The 16065-nt window shown below is 39.8% G+C and overlaps 2 protein-coding genes across 2 annotated transcripts in view; both read right to left on the reverse strand.

Moving 5' to 3' along the window:
• Nucleotides 1-16065, reverse strand: part of LOC310861134 (tuftelin-like) — a 200459-nt gene that overhangs the window by 88836 nt on the left and 95558 nt on the right. The gene's annotated exons all lie outside the window — the stretch shown is intronic.
• On the reverse strand, nucleotides 10643-15295 carry aqp10a (aquaporin 10a; the record flags this gene model as incomplete). The annotated part of the gene is made up of 6 exons (XM_083775316.1): nucleotides 10643-10865; nucleotides 11595-11812; nucleotides 13025-13143; nucleotides 13722-13859; nucleotides 14155-14281; nucleotides 15209-15295. The coding sequence occupies 6 exons, from the start codon at nucleotides 15293-15295 to the stop codon at nucleotides 10643-10645; spliced, it is 912 nt and encodes a 303-aa protein (XP_083631442.1).

A 16065-nucleotide genomic window follows, 5' to 3' on the forward strand; every position in this document is an offset into this window, starting at 1 on the left:
GGTCTAATCATCAGGCTTTCAGTACAGACATTCCATGTTCAAGTCCTGTTCCTCCTACAGCTCAATGCTGCAGTAATTTGAACTTTTCAAGGCTTGAATAAAAAATAAAAACTCAAAAGCACCAGGAGACATGTGCTGAATGCCCAAAGGTGCGTTGGCGTAATGGTGTGGAGCGCTTGACCCATTGCCTCTGCTACAGGCAGTTGGCAGGTTCAAGTCCCATGTCATGACATCAAGGTGCTGGAGGACCATCGGGAGACGGTGCTCTCTCCCCCTGTTTCCTGAGATGTAACGGTTGGGGCTTATGTCTGAAAGAACCCTGTCCAGCTAACCTTTTACCATGAAAATGTCCAATTTAACATACTCTTACCACCTCTCAGTGTGCCCTTTTCCAACTGGCCTGGAAGCCAGACATAAAAGAGGGACTTTCCAACCAAGTTTTGGGCCACCAATCAGGGCCCAGTATGCAAATACACAGCCTATTCTGTCAGATGATGGGCCAAAACCATGAACTATATATAGTATGTCGTTTTTTCATCATTTTCATATTGGTTTTTGAAATCGTTGCGAAAATCATGAACTATAGTTCATGGTTTTTGCGACGATTATTAAACAAATATACTACAGTGTAGTTTTTTCATTGTCAAAAGTCAAGAAAAATGACATTGCCATTGTCGACGATTATAATCGGGGCCCAGTATGCAAATACACAGACTATTCTGTCAGATGGGCCAAAATGCATTGCAATTTTATTTGTAAACGTTTGACCTAATTCTTATCTGTAAAATGTTAGGTGGACAGGGTTCTTTCAAACATAACCCCCGACTGTTACTTTTCAGGAAACAGGGGGAGAGAGCACCGTCTCCCGATGGTCCTCCAGCACCTTGATGTCATGACATGGGACTTGAACCTGCCAACTGCCTGTAGCAGAGGCAACGGGTCAAGCGCTCCACACCATTACGCCAAGGCACCTTTGGGCATTCAGCACATGTCTCCTGGTGCTTTTGAGTTTTTCTTTTTTATTCTAGCCTTGAAAATTTCAAATTACTGCAGCATTGGTTGAGTATTAGTTTTGATGGAGTTTTGAACCAGTAACCTTTGGATTACGAACCTCAGATTTATCTTTTGAGACACACTGGCATGTAAGGTAAAATCGGGAACTTATATTTAACCATCCGTTTAGAATTTAGATGGACAGTGAAAATGTCCTGTGGCAGGTTCGAACTCGCAACCTTTGGTGTACAAACACTGGATTTTACTCATGAGCCACACAGGCATAGGTAATGCAGTTGAGAATGTCTGACTTAACCAATGAAAAAAAAAAAAAAAAACGATGGGTTCTAGCCCATCGTTTTTTGATTTTTTTTTAAATCCTCGTTTTTCATCCTTTTTGACCATCCCACTGAGCAATAGCCGGCTATTAGACGTGCGTCTAAAAATGGGATAAAAAACGTATAAAAATAGATGTCTAAGAAACGTCTAAAAATTGACGTCTAAAACACGTCTATTTTTAGACGTGTTTTAGACGTCTATTTTTAGACGTTTTTTATCCCATTTTAGACGCTCGTCTAATAGCCCATACCGTACGGCATACTGTAGCACGCCGTTTTCCATCATTTTTGAGGTTTTGAAAAAAAAAAACAAAAAAAAAAACATGGGTTATAGCCCATCGTTTTTAGAATTTTTGCATTTTTTTTTAACCTCGTTTTTCATAATTTTTGACCATGGGCTTTAGCCCATACCGTACGGCATACTATAGCACGCCGTTTTTCATCATTTTTGAGGATTAAAAAAAAAGGAAAAAAAAGAAAAAACATGGGTTATAGCCCATCGTTTTTCGAATTTTTGAAAAAAAAGTTATCCTCGTTTTTCATCATTTTTGACCATGGGCTATAGCCCATACCGTACGGCATACTATAGCACGCAGTTTTTCATCATTTTTGAGGTTTTGAAAAAAAAAAAAAAAAAAAAAAAAAACATGGGTTATAGCCCATCGTTTTTTGATTTTTTGCATTTTTTTTTTAACCTCGTTTTTCATAATTTTTGACCATGGGCTTTAGCCCATACCGTACGGCATACTATAGCACGCCGTTTTTCATCATTTTTGAGGATTAAAAAAAAAAAAAACATGGGTTATAGCCCATCGTTTTTTGAATTTTTGAAAAAAAAGTTATCCTCGTTTTTCATCATTTTTTACCATGGGCTATAGCCCATACCGTACGGCATACTATAGCACGCCGTTTTTCATCATTTTTGATGATTAAAAAAACAAACAAAAAAAACATGGGTTATAGCCCATCGTTTTTTTATTTATTTTTATTGTATAGCAGTGGCTCACAGCCTCAGCCTGATGACCTCAAAAGTCTCATATCTCCCCTGAGCCATAGGCAGTTGCTTTGGCTTTGTGGTTAAGATGTTGGCCTTCAGTGCAGGTGACCTGTGTTCGATTCCTGGGTGTTACACTCTGATGAACGTGATTCTATGTTCAACTCTTGATTCTTTCAACTTTACTATCTGAAGGCTAACATACAAAAGATCGCTTCAACAGTACAAAGAGGCAGATGTTACTGAGTGATGGTGTAGTAGGGGTTATTCCGCACAGAGAGTTTATTTTCAAATCCCACTCTTCCTAAAGTTTAATGCTAGTTATTGAGCTTCATTTACTGCTATTCTAGCAGTGGCTCACAGCCTCAGCCTGCCTACCTCAAAACTCTAATTGTCGCAGTGGTTAAGATGTTGGCTTTCCACGTGGGAGACCAGGGTTCGATTCCCGGCTGTTACACTATCATATAAAAGAAGACCTCAACAGCGCTAAGAAACATCTGATTAATATGATTCTGTGTTATTTAAACTTTACTAACTGAAGGCTAACAAACAAAAGATCACTTCAAAATTACCAGGAGACTTTGCCTGAGAGTGTCTGACTGATGGTGCAGTGGTCTAATCATCAGGCTTTCAGTACAGACATTCCATGTTCAAGTCCTGTTCCTCCTACAGCTCAATGCTGCAGTAATTTGAACTTTTCAAGGCTTGAATAAAAAATAAAAACTCAAAAGCACCAGGAGACATGTGCTGAATGCCCAAAGGTGCGTTGGCGTAATGGTGTGGAGCGCTTGACCCATTGCCTCTGCTACAGGCAGTTGGCAGGTTCAAGTCCCATGTCATGACATCAAGGTGCTGGAGGACCATCGGGAGACGGTGCTCTCTCCCCCTGTTTCCTGAGATGTAACGGTTGGGGCTTATGTCTGAAAGAACCCTGTCCAGCTAACCTTTTACCATGAAAATGTCCAATTTAACATACTCTTACCACCTCTCAGTGTGCCCTTTTCCAACTGGCCTGGAAGCCAGACATAAAAGAGGGACTTTCCAACCAAGTTTTGGGCCACCAATCAGGGCCCAGTATGCAAATACACAGCCTATTCTGTCAGATGATGGGCCAAAACCATGAACTATATATAGTATGTCGTTTTTTCATCATTTTCATATTGGTTTTTGAAATCGTTGCGAAAATCATGAACTATAGTTCATGGTTTTTGCGACGATTATTAAACAAATATACTACAGTGTAGTTTTTTCATTGTCAAAAGTCAAGAAAAATGACATTGCCATTGTCGACGATTATAATCGGGGCCCAGTATGCAAATACACAGACTATTCTGTCAGATGGGCCAAAATGCATTGCAATTTTATTTGTAAACGTTTGACCTAATTCTTATCTGTAAAATGTTAGGTGGACAGGGTTCTTTCAAACATAACCCCCGACTGTTACTTTTCAGGAAACAGGGGGAGAGAGCACCGTCTCCCGATGGTCCTCCAGCACCTTGATGTCATGACATGGGACTTGAACCTGCCAACTGCCTGTAGCAGAGGCAACGGGTCAAGCGCTCCACACCATTACGCCAAGGCACCTTTGGGCATTCAGCACATGTCTCCTGGTGCTTTTGAGTTTTTCTTTTTTATTCTAGCCTTGAAAATTTCAAATTACTGCAGCATTGGTTGAGTATTAGTTTTGATGGAGTTTTGAACCAGTAACCTTTGGATTACGAACCTCAGATTTATCTTTTGAGCCACACTGGCATGTAAGGTAAAATCGGGAACTTATATTTAACCATCCGTTTAGAATTTAGATGGACAGTGAAAATGTCCTGTGGCAGGTTCGAACTCGCAACCTTTGGTGTACAAACACTGGATTTTACTCATGAGCCACACAGGCATAGGTAATGCAGTTGAGAATGTCTGACTTAACCAATGAAAAAAAAAAAAAAAAACGATGGGTTCTAGCCCATCGTTTTTTGATTTTTTTTTAAATCCTCGTTTTTCATCCTTTTTGACCATCCCACTGAGCAATAGCCGGCTATTAGACGTGCGTCTAAAAATGGGATAAAAAACGTATAAAAATAGATGTCTAAGAAACGTCTAAAAATTGACGTCTAAAACACGTCTATTTTTAGACGTGTTTTAGACGTCTATTTTTAGACGTTTTTTATCCCATTTTAGACGCTCGTCTAATAGCCCATACCGTACGGCATACTGTAGCACGCCGTTTTCCATCATTTTTTAGGTTTTGAAAAAAAAAAAAAAAAAAAAAACATGGGTTATAGCCCATCGTTTTTTGAATTTTTGAATTTTTTTTTAACCTCGTTTTTCATAATTTTTGACCATGGGCTTTAGCCCATACCGTACGGCATACTATAGCACACCGTTTTTCATCATTTTTGAGGATTAAAAAAAAATAAAAAAAAATAAAAAACATGGGTTATAGCCCATCGTTTTTCGAATTTTTGAAAAAAAAGTTATCCTCGTTTTTCATCATTTTTGACCATGGGCTATAGCCCATACCGTACGGCATACTATAGCACGCAGTTTTTCATCATTTTTGAGGTTTTGAAAAAAAAAAAAAAAAAAAAAAACATGGGTTATAGCCCATCGTTTTTTGATTTTTTGCATTTTTTTTTAACCTCGTTTTTCATAATTTTTGACCATGGGCTTTAGCCCATACCGTACGGCATACTATAGCACGCCGTTTTTCATCATTTTTGAGGATTAAAAAAAAATAAAAAAAAATAAAAAACATGGGTTATAGCCCATCGTTTTTTGAATTTTTGAAAAAAAAGTTATCCTCGTTTTTCATCATTTTTTACCATGGGCTATAGCCCATACCGTACGGCATACTATAGCACGCCGTTTTTCATCATTTTTGATGATTAAAAAAACAAACAAAAAAAACATGGGTTATAGCCCATCGTTTTTTTATTTTTTTTTATTGTATAGCAGTGGCTCACAGCCTCAGCCTGATGACCTCAAAAGTCTCATATCTCCCCTGAGCCATAGGCAGTTGCTTTGGCTTTGTGGTTAAGATGTTGGCCTTCAGTGCAGGTGACCTGTGTTCAATTCCTGGGTGTTACACTCTGATGAACGTGATTCTATGTTCAACTCTTGATTCTTTCAACTTTACTATCTGAAGGCTAACATACAAAAGATCGCTTCAACAGTACAAAGAGGCAGATGTTACTGAGTGATGGTGTAGTAGGGGTTATTCCGCACAGAGAGTTTATTTTCAAATCCCACTCTTCCTAAAGTTTAATGCTAGTTATTGAGCTTCATTTACTGCTATTCTAGCAGTGGCTCACAGCCTCAGCCTGCCTACCTCAAAACTCTAATTGTCACAGTGGTTAAGATGTTGGCTTTCCACGTGGGAGACCAGGGTTCGATTCCCGGCTGTTACACTATCATATAAAAGAAGACCTCAACAGCGCTAAGAAACATCTGATTAATATGATTCTGTGTTATTTAAACTTTACTAACTGAAGGCTAACAAACAAAAGATCACTTCAAAATTACCAGGAGACTTTGCCTGAGAGTGTCTGACTGATGGTGCAGTGGTCTAATCATCAGGCTTTCAGTACAGACATTCCATGTTCAAGTCCTGTTCCTCCTACAGCTCAATGCTGCAGTAATTTGAACTTTTCAAGGCTTGAATAAAAAATAAAAACTCAAAAGCACCAGGAGACATGTGCTGAATGCCCAAAGGTGCGTTGGCGTAATGGTGTGGAGCGCTTGACCCGTTGCCTCTGCTACAGGCAGTTGGCAGGTTCAAGTCCCATGTCATGACATCAAGGTGCTGGAGGACCATCGGGAGACGGTGCTCTCTCCCCCTGTTTCCTGAGATGTAACGGTTGGGGCTTATGTCTGAAAGAACCCTGTCCAGCTAACCTTTTACCATGAAAATGTCCAATTTAACATACTCTTACCACCTCTCAGTGTGCCCTTTTCCAACTGGCCTGGAAGCCAGACATAAAAGAGGGACTTTCCAACCAAGTTTTGGGCCACCAATCAGGGCCCAGTATGCAAATACACAGCCTATTCTGTCAGATGATGGGCCAAAACCATGAACTATAGTATGTCGTTTTTTCATCATTTTCATATTGGTTTTTGAAATCGTTGCGAAAATCATGAACTATAGTTCATGGTTTTTGCGACGATTATTAAACAAATATACTATAGTGTAGTTTTTTCATTGTCAAAAGTCAAGAAAAATGACATTGCCATTGTCAACGATTATAATCGGGGCCCAGTATGCAAATACAAAGACTATTCTGTCAGATGGGCCAAAATGCATTGCAATTTTATTTGTAAACGTTTGACCTAATTCTTATCTGTAAAATGTTAGGTGGACAGGGTTCTTTCAAACATAACCCCCAACTGTTACTTTTCAAGAAACAGGGGGAGAGAGCACCGTCTCCCGATGGTCCTCCAGCACCTTGATGTCATGACATGGGACTTGAACCTGCCAACTGCCTGTAGCAGAGGCAACGGGTCAAGCTCCACACCATTACGCCAAGGCACCTTTGGGCATTCAGCACATGTCTCCTGGTGCTTTTGAGTTTTTATTTTTTATTCTAGCCTTGAAAATTTCAAATTTCAAATTTCAAATTACTGCAGCATTGGTTGAGTATTAGTTTTGATGGAGTTTTGAACCAGTAACCTTTGGATTACGAACCTCAGATTTATCTTTTGAGCCACACTGGCAAGTAAGGTAAAATCGGGAACTTATATTTAACCATCCGTTTAGAATTTAGATGGACAGTGAAAATGTCCTGTGGCAGGTTCGAACTCGCAACCTTTGGTGTACAAACACTGGATTTTACTCATGAGCCACACAGGCATAGGTAATGCAGTTGAGAATGTCTGACTTAACCAATGAAAAAAAAAAGAAAACGATGGGTTCTAGCCCATCGTTTTTTGATTTTTTTTTAAATCCTCGTTTTTCATCCTTTTTGACCATCCCACTGAGCAATAGCCGGCTATTAGACGTGCGTCTAAAAATAGAATAAAAAACGTCTAAAAATAGACGTCTAAGAAACGTCTAAAAATTTACGTCTAAAACACGTCTATTTTCAGACGTGTTTTAGACGTCTATTTTTAGACGTTTTTTATCCCATTTTAGACGCTCGTCTAATAGCCCATACCGTACGGCATACTGTAGCACGCCGTTTTCCATCATTTTTGAGGATATAATAAAAAAAAACAAAAAAAACATGGGTTATAGCCCATCGTTTTTTGAATTTAAAAAAAAAAAAATTACCTAGTTTTTCATCATTTTTGACCATGGGCTATAGCCCATACCGTACGGCATACTATAGCACGCGGTTTTTCATCATTTTTGAGGTTTAAAAAAAAAAAAAAAAAAACATGGGTTATAGCCCATCGTTTTTTGAATTTTTGAAAAAAAAGTTATCCTCGTTTTTCATCATTTTTTACCATGGGCTATAGCCCATACCGTACGGCATACTATAGCACGCCGTTTTTCATCATTTTTGATGATTAAAAAAACAAACAAAAAAAACATGGGTTATAGCCCATCGTTTTTTGATTTTTTTTATTGTATAGCAGTGGCTCACAGCCTCAGCCTGATGACCTCAAAAGTCTCATATCTCCCCTGAGCCATAGGCAGTTGCTTTGGCTTAGTGGTTAAGATGTTGGCCTTCAGTGCAGGTGACCTGTGTTCGATTCCTGGGTGTTACACTCTGATGAACGTGATTCTATGTTCAACTCTTGATTCTTTCAACTTTACTATCTGAAGGCTAACATACAAAAGATCGCTTCAACAGTACAAAGAGGCAGATGTTACTGAGTGATGGTGTAGTAGGGGTTATTCCGCACAGAGAGTTCATTTTCAAATCCCACTCTTCCTAAAGTTTAATGCTAGTTATTGAGCTTCATTTACTGCTATTCTAGCAGTGGCTCACAGCCTCAGCCTGCCTACCTCAAAACTCTAATTGTCGCAGTGGTTAAGATGTTGGCTTTCCACGTGGGAGACCAGGGTTCGATTCCCGGCTGTTACACTATCATATAAAAGAAGACCTCAACAGCGCTAAGAAACATCTGATTAATATGATTCTGTGTTATTTAAACTTTACTAACTGAAGGCTAACAAACAAAAGATCACTTCAAAATTACCAGGAGACTTTGCCTGAGAGTGTCTGACTGATGGTGCAGTGGTCTAATCATCAGGCTTTCAGTACAGACATTCCATGTTCAAGTCCTGTTCAAGTCCTGTATAAGTCCTGTTCCTCTTACAGCTCAATGCTGCAGTAATTTGAACTTTTCAAGGCTTGAATAAAAAATAAAAACTCAAAAGCACCAGGAGACATGTGCTGAATGCCCAAAGGTGCGTTGGCGTAATGGTGTGGAGCGCTTGACCCGTTGCCTCTGCTACAGGCAGTTGGCAGGTTCAAGTCCCATGTCATGACATCAAGGTGCTGGAGGACCATCGGGAGACGGCGCTCTCTCCCCCTGTTTCCTTAGATGTAACGGTTGGGGCTTATGTCTGAAAGAACCCTGTCCAGCTAACCTTTTACCATGAAAATGTCCAATTTAACATACTCTTACCACCTCTCAGTGTGCCCTTTTCCAACTGGCCTGGAAGCCAGACATAAAAGAGGGACTTTCCAACCAAGTTTTGGGCCACCAATCAGGGCCCAGTATGCAAATACACAGACTATTCTGTCTGTCAGATGATGGGCCAAATTGCTATTTTATTTTTAAACGTTTGACCTAATTCTTATCTGTAAAATTTTAGGTGGACAGGGTTCTTTCAAACATAACCCCCAACTGCTACTTTTCAGGAAACAGGGGGAGAGAGCACCGTCTCCCGATGGTCCTCACTAGTACCTTGCATGGGACTTGAACCTGCCAGAGGCAGGAGGTAGCAGAGGCAACCGATCAAGCACACCACACCATTGAGCTAAGGCACCTTGGGGCAATCAGCACATGTCTCCTGGTGCTTATGAGTTTTTATTTTTTATTCTAGCCTTGAAAAGTTCAAATTACTGCAGCATTGGTTGAGTATTAGTTTTGAACCAGTAACCTTTGGATTATGAACCTCAGATTTATCTTTTGAGCCACATTGGCATGTAAGGTACAATCGGGAACTTATATTTAACCAGCCGTTTAGAATTTAGATGGACAGTGAAAATGTTCTTCAGGAGACTAGAACCCTGAATGTTCTGTTTATAAACGTCTAAAACAAGTCTAAAAATAGACGTGTTTTAGACGTCTATTTTTAGACGTTTTTCATCCCATTTTTAGACGCACGTCTAATAGCCGGCTATTGCTCAGTGTGTGATGAACCTAAGTAGGCTGGGGATGCTAGGTGTAAGTATGTAGGACAAGTAGCATGCCAAAGTTTGTGCTTTTGCCATAGAGAATGCATTGGGCGTTTAAGTTAAATAACTCAGAAACTACAAAACATTTTAAAGTAAAAAGTTCCAGCATGTGTCTCCACAGTAAGCTGAATAATAAAAAGTGTGAATGGAGTTTCTAGGTGAAAGTGCTTTTTTGACGTGCCAATGTCTGCCATTGAGCAGCAGTAGCATGCCAACGTTTGTGCTATTGCCATTGAGAATGCATTGGGCAGAAACTATAAAACATTTCAGAGTAAAAAGTTCCAGCATGTGTCTCCACAGTAAGCTGAATTATAAAAAGTCTGAATGGGGTTTCTAGGTGTAAGTACGTAGGACTAGTAGCATGCCAAAGTTTGTACTATTGACACTGTGGCAGGTAAATAAAATGTAGAGGAGTTTGTGGAGTTTGCTTTTGAGTTGCCAGCCCAGAACTGCAAGTGCACATTAGAGTGAGGAGTCTGCTATAAACACAACACGAGATATATAGCTAGATATTATAAACACGAGATATCTGTCTCTAAACAAACACAGCCACTCTGCTCCGTCCATAGAGGTGACTTCTATATTCTTTTATTATTTTTATTATTATAAATATCAGTATTCGGTATCGGCTAACACAGAAATTGTGGTATCGGGATCAGATCAGGAACGAAAAAAGTGTATTGGGACATCCCTAGTTTGTAATGTAAAAGTCTATTCATTTTTAACCTCTTACATTACGATAAATAGCCTAACTCCCATATTATAAAAAAAGAAGAAAACTGAATTGAGTTGAACAGTAAAATGTAAAGAAAGAAAAACAAAAGTCATGCATGACAAATATCAAGCTTTATTTTATTTGCTGTGGGGACTTTAATGGAAAATATCTTTTTAATTTTCAATTTCAGACAGAGAAACGGAGCAAAGGGTCACCTTAAAAACCTCAATTAGCCTCGCAAAACAGCCTTTTGCATTGACTATAGTTTCTGGGACAACTCAAGGCCATTTTCAAATGCGGTCTCCACGCTCCTGTGGGAGCCAGTTCCTGGGAGGAGGTCACTTCTAGGTTCTTCTGGCTCTAACTGGGGCAGGTACATCTCAGGTAGGTGCCACTGAATGATGATGACATAGATCCAGGAAGCCAGGACGGCTCCCACCATGGGAGCCACGATGGGCACCCAGAACCAGTAGTTGTAAGCCCTAGAGGGTGGAATAGAGTGAGAGCTTTGTGAGATGTACTGCACAATGTACCGTATTGCAATATTTGCAAAATGTATTTGCAATATGTCTTGGTATTCTTTTTCTAAAAGGAAAGAAAAAAGCTTACGATTATTTCCCCCAAGTCAAAATGCCATAAACAATGTAGGCCTACATGGGTGGCAGTGGCTCTGAACCCCTAGCAAATTGCTCCTGATGTGCAGGTTGGTGCCTTGCATGGTTTCCTCTGCCATCAGTGTTACATGAAATATGAATGTGTGTAGGAATGTAATGCACAATCTATGTAAAGCACCTTGGATTAAAAGTGCTACAGTATGCACCATTTACAATTTTAGTTATTGTCACATTGTCGGCCAGAAACCATGTATCTTACTTTCATCTCCATAGTTCATCAAATATAGTGAAAATACAATACAACGTTAATTAGTTTTTGGATGACATGCCAAAAACAATACTGTAGACACCAAGTTGAAAGTGGAATGTTTGGTTTGTCGGTTTTTATAAATATTTAACCAATGGATATTATTAACAAGAGCTTGTGACTAAACAATAACTACACTGGATCCATTGGAATACAGGTTCCTTTTCTGTTTTCAGTAATGGCTTTGGACATAAAAATTTGACATAAAAATTTGCATTTGTTTGTATTTGAGGAAAATGTATTACTCGCATTACTCAATTCCATAAGTGGTGCGTATCAATATCACTCACGTGAACACCTCTGTGCCCCAGCCTGCACATAGGGTGAGTAGGCGTGGCCCCAGGTCTCTGGCTGGGTTGATCGCACCCCCACAGTTGGAAGACATGGCCATAGAGATGCCCAGTAAACCAACCGCAACCAATGGGGGCACCAGGTTGTGTGGGACAGGATCGTTATGAATGTCCACCAATGGCAGGTAGCACATCATTATCATCCCTGTACCAACTGCCTGTATGGTTAGAGCGAGGACACTGGTTAATTATCTGTTACAGATAAGAGTATGCATGCGTATTGTGGTAACAGGAATATTGTACGTTGACTTTTACCATGCAGTCCTTGCCTGCTTTATGTTTAGGAAATAAATGCTTTAAATGCAAATTCATGTAAACTGAATGTGAACTGCTGGTGCCGCTATAACAGGCCAATGTGAAAAGGGTCGAATTTATTCCTCTGCCTACTGCCTAGTAGGAATGTGCATGCAATATTACATTATTTGAGGCATTTTGTTCAAAACTGGCCAATCCTGCAAACTTTGGAAGCCAATGTTAACCAATTATATACAGAGGTTCGTTGTTGGCATCAAGGGAGTGTGTTTGCACAGTTTGGCATAGACCAGGCCAACGGTGCCGGAGATTAGCTGTACACAGACACACACACACACGGACCGTCCTCCCCCATGCCCGGTGGAGACAATAACCTGTAACTTTCATCATGAAATAACCATGTGAATCCAGAAGACCACAAGCCTTAATTTATTTCACTGATGGAGTTAAAGGACCACTTCGTGACTTTTTGGCCTACTGGTATCTTCATATACTACTCACTAATGTTCATGATAAAATGCCACAAATGCTTTCTACTCAGTCTGTATCTCATTGGAGGGATGTGGGCAGTTCAGAAACCTCGACATCATCGTTAGGCTGATTTTCTTTTAAACAAGCTTTTTTAGATTTTTATTATTGTGAGAACGAAGGCTTCCATTATCGCATTGCAACTTTTCAGGAATAGAAAGCCTGCAGTTTCTTTTTGGTTGGACTCCCCATCGATGATGTCACTAGTGGACCGGTTTCTGAACTGCACACAGCCCTCCCATGAGACACAGGACTAGGGAAAAAAAGTGGCATTTTATCATGAACATTATTGAGGACCAATTATATGAAGGTAGGTTGAAAAGTAGTGAAGTGGTCCTTTAAGCCATGAAACTCTTAACAGTTATAATTTGTGCAAAGGGAAGATATCATATCCCTAATATGTTGTTGACTAATTGCATGTCATAAGAGTTAGTTAAGAGTTATATTCTGCATAGCACGACAGTTTACAAAATATAGGCCTAAATACATTTTAAAGTGTTGAATTGTTTAATTATGTCACTTTTGAGTATAAATTCAAATTAGATGGGTGTGGTATGAATTTTCTCTTACTTATTCTAATCATCTTTTACCTGGTCAAGGAAACTGCTCCCCAAAGTCAGGAACTCAGATGGATAGGTGGCAAAAATAGAGGCTGTTTCATTTGCTCCGTACACAGTCAGGATGCCACTGCTGTAGTCCATAATGGCATCTAAACAGACAAAGAAAGACACACATGTGTTTAATGTAATAATAAACCAGCGATTCCCAACTTGTGGGCCGGGGCCCACTGATGGGTAGTGATGGTGACCGATTAATTGGTGTGGAATCTGTGGATATTTGACTTTCTTTTTCTCATATTCGGCCTCATGTTATGGAATTTCCTATGGTGCTTACCCCATCATCTACGGTGCTTCAGTGGGCCATGAGGAAATGCAAGTGGGACCCCAAATAATTGACAAAACATGAATGTTTTATTGATAATATAGCATTCTACTGTTTATGCACAAAATCTGTCTGTCCGTCCGTGTGTCTGTCTATCATGCATCTCGAGAACAGTCTGTCTGTCTGACTGACGGACTTCAAACTATTTTAATAGCCTAATAGAATAGGTAATTATGTGTAATGCAATATGAACCAGAAAAGAGAGAAAATGGAGATGGAATCTTGGATCCGTTTTAAGTCTGATGTACAAGGTCACTATCCATCATGAGCATGAGTGAGTACCAAACATTATGGAAATTTCAGGGTACTACACCATCGTACAATGAAGCATGAATGATGTTTTACCGTAGTACATGAAGAAAACCACAGCAGACGCTATGTAGGCCCCCAGGACCTGAGAGAGACAGTAGGGCAGGAGTTTGGCCCAGGGCATTTGCCCCATCACACAGCTACACAGAGACAGAGCTGGATTCAAATGGGCCCCTATAGGAAAGTGGAGAGATGGACACAAACGTTAACACATATGTTAAATAACATATTTGTTAACATAAAAAATAGGAACAGCATTTGTGTAATTTTAGATTTGACATATATCTGCATATCTGAAGACATTTTTAGAATTGGCCTTAATTAGTTAAACACTGTGCATGCTTATCATGCTTCAGTCATTTCTACTGTGTACCGGAGATGTACTTCATAATTTGTAGGCTCCATATATATTTTCCTGGGTTTGGGACCTTGTTCCCATCTCTAAGCAGGAATAACATGTCAAATTTACCAGAAATGTTCCTGCTGATATACATGGCAACCATGACCCCAACTGAGAAGGCCATGTTGATGGACAGGTACTGGCCCTTCATACCCTGTGTTGTTCTCACCTGGGCTGATGCTGAAAGGCCAAATATCTTGAGGAAAAAGGAAGAATGGGGGGGGGGGGGGGGGGGGGGGGGGGATAGTGGGATACTAATATATATTATACTAATATATTATTCATACCATGCATATATTACACACACAAACGCATGCACGAGAAACACTAGTACACAATACCAATAAACATGATAGACAGGGAAATAGACCAATTATTGTTAAATTATAACTAAATACAACAACTGGGCAGATTTCAGAGAAAAGGGAGGGGATTTAAGCACTTAAATTCAATATACTGTACCGTACGTTATTGACCAGGGATCCCCCATGGGTCGTCTGTCTATACTTGGTCCCCTCCTGTTTATTTTTTTTTAACTCTACACCAAATTGCTTTGCTGAAAATAGATGATCTACAAGCTCACATCACACCACTTTGTGTGCTTGTAGTCCTGCTATTTATTTTTTATTTTTACAGAACGTTCACTTACCGGTCTTATGACATGCTCACATGCCCAGTATAGGGATGCTAGGGTTCAAATAGTTGAGCATACCGTGGTCTGGCATATCTAACCTATTTGCTATGATTAGGTTTACAAACCATGTAACTAAATACATTAAATTAAACTTCTGTAAAAGAGAGTCATCATCTCAGTAGATGTTAAAAGAGTGAATTATTCTCAGAATAAGGTCTTTGCATCAGCCTTTGGGTGAATATAAACAATGCAAGATGTGATTGAATCAAATTTCAGCAAAAAACAATGAACATGCTGACCCTGAGGTGTGAATCATGCCATCAAAATGGACTGCCAGCCCAGAACATATTGATATCTTTAGTCCACTGCTCTCAAAGTTCATGTTAAAATGCTTGTAGTAAAATTCATTACCACACAAGGTACCACATGCAGTATATTATGCAGAAGGAAATGGTTATATAAAAAAGGATATATACTGTATACACTTACTATAAGGATGAACGTGCCCAAACATTCACTCAAGCACTGCTGAACTAGGATGTTCTTAATTTTAAGTCTCTTCTTCAGTTGGTCCATGCTTGGTATCTATCCAACACTGCTCTGGTTCAGCTATCACTGCCTGTGATTCTGTGCCACTTGTGCCCTGGATGGATCCCTGCATAGAATACTATGTCACTGACAACCAGGAAATGCAATACACAGTATGTCAGCATCAACAATCCGGTACAATTCTGCTACAATAAAAGACAAATCTCCTGGAGAAGTTACATTGCCGATCACCAAGCTCAACTTTCTAAAATTGTACCGAAATGGAAATAGCACAAGCCTATTGGTGATAATTAATTCCAGTCTTAAAATGGTTCTTTTCCCCTTCCAGTCCTGCCAGTTATAAAACTGAAGGTTTATAAGCATGCACATCCACTCAGGTGATCAGTTGCAGGACAAACAGAAGATCAGCATCAAAATAAAAGTCCACACACTGTTATTATCCATTACCACACATTTACCAAAGGTCCAGGCCATTTAACCACAAAGACCAAGATGTGGTTTTCCTGTGGGTCTCTGAGTTGATGACACAAGTCTTGCCCAATACAGCAGATCTGAAACCCTTCACAAAATATGAAAACTATTATGGTGCAGACTTTGAAATGCTGTTATAGTGATGCCATGTGCGGCCAAATGCTCTCGCGCAAACCTTAAATCCGTCGCGCACAGAGACGCTGGTGTACCCCCCCCCCCCCCCCCCCGAGTAATAATACCTATCCCGAGTCGACATTTGCCCACACTTTATTTAGATTACACAGGCGAGACGACAGACAGGTCTCCTCCTCTCCTTTTATTACTCC

The sequence above is a fragment of the Protomyctophum parallelum genome (genome assembly GCF_964188405.1).
Source record: "Protomyctophum parallelum genome assembly, chromosome: 1".
Taxonomy (NCBI): Eukaryota; Metazoa; Chordata; class Actinopteri; order Myctophiformes; family Myctophidae; genus Protomyctophum; species Protomyctophum parallelum.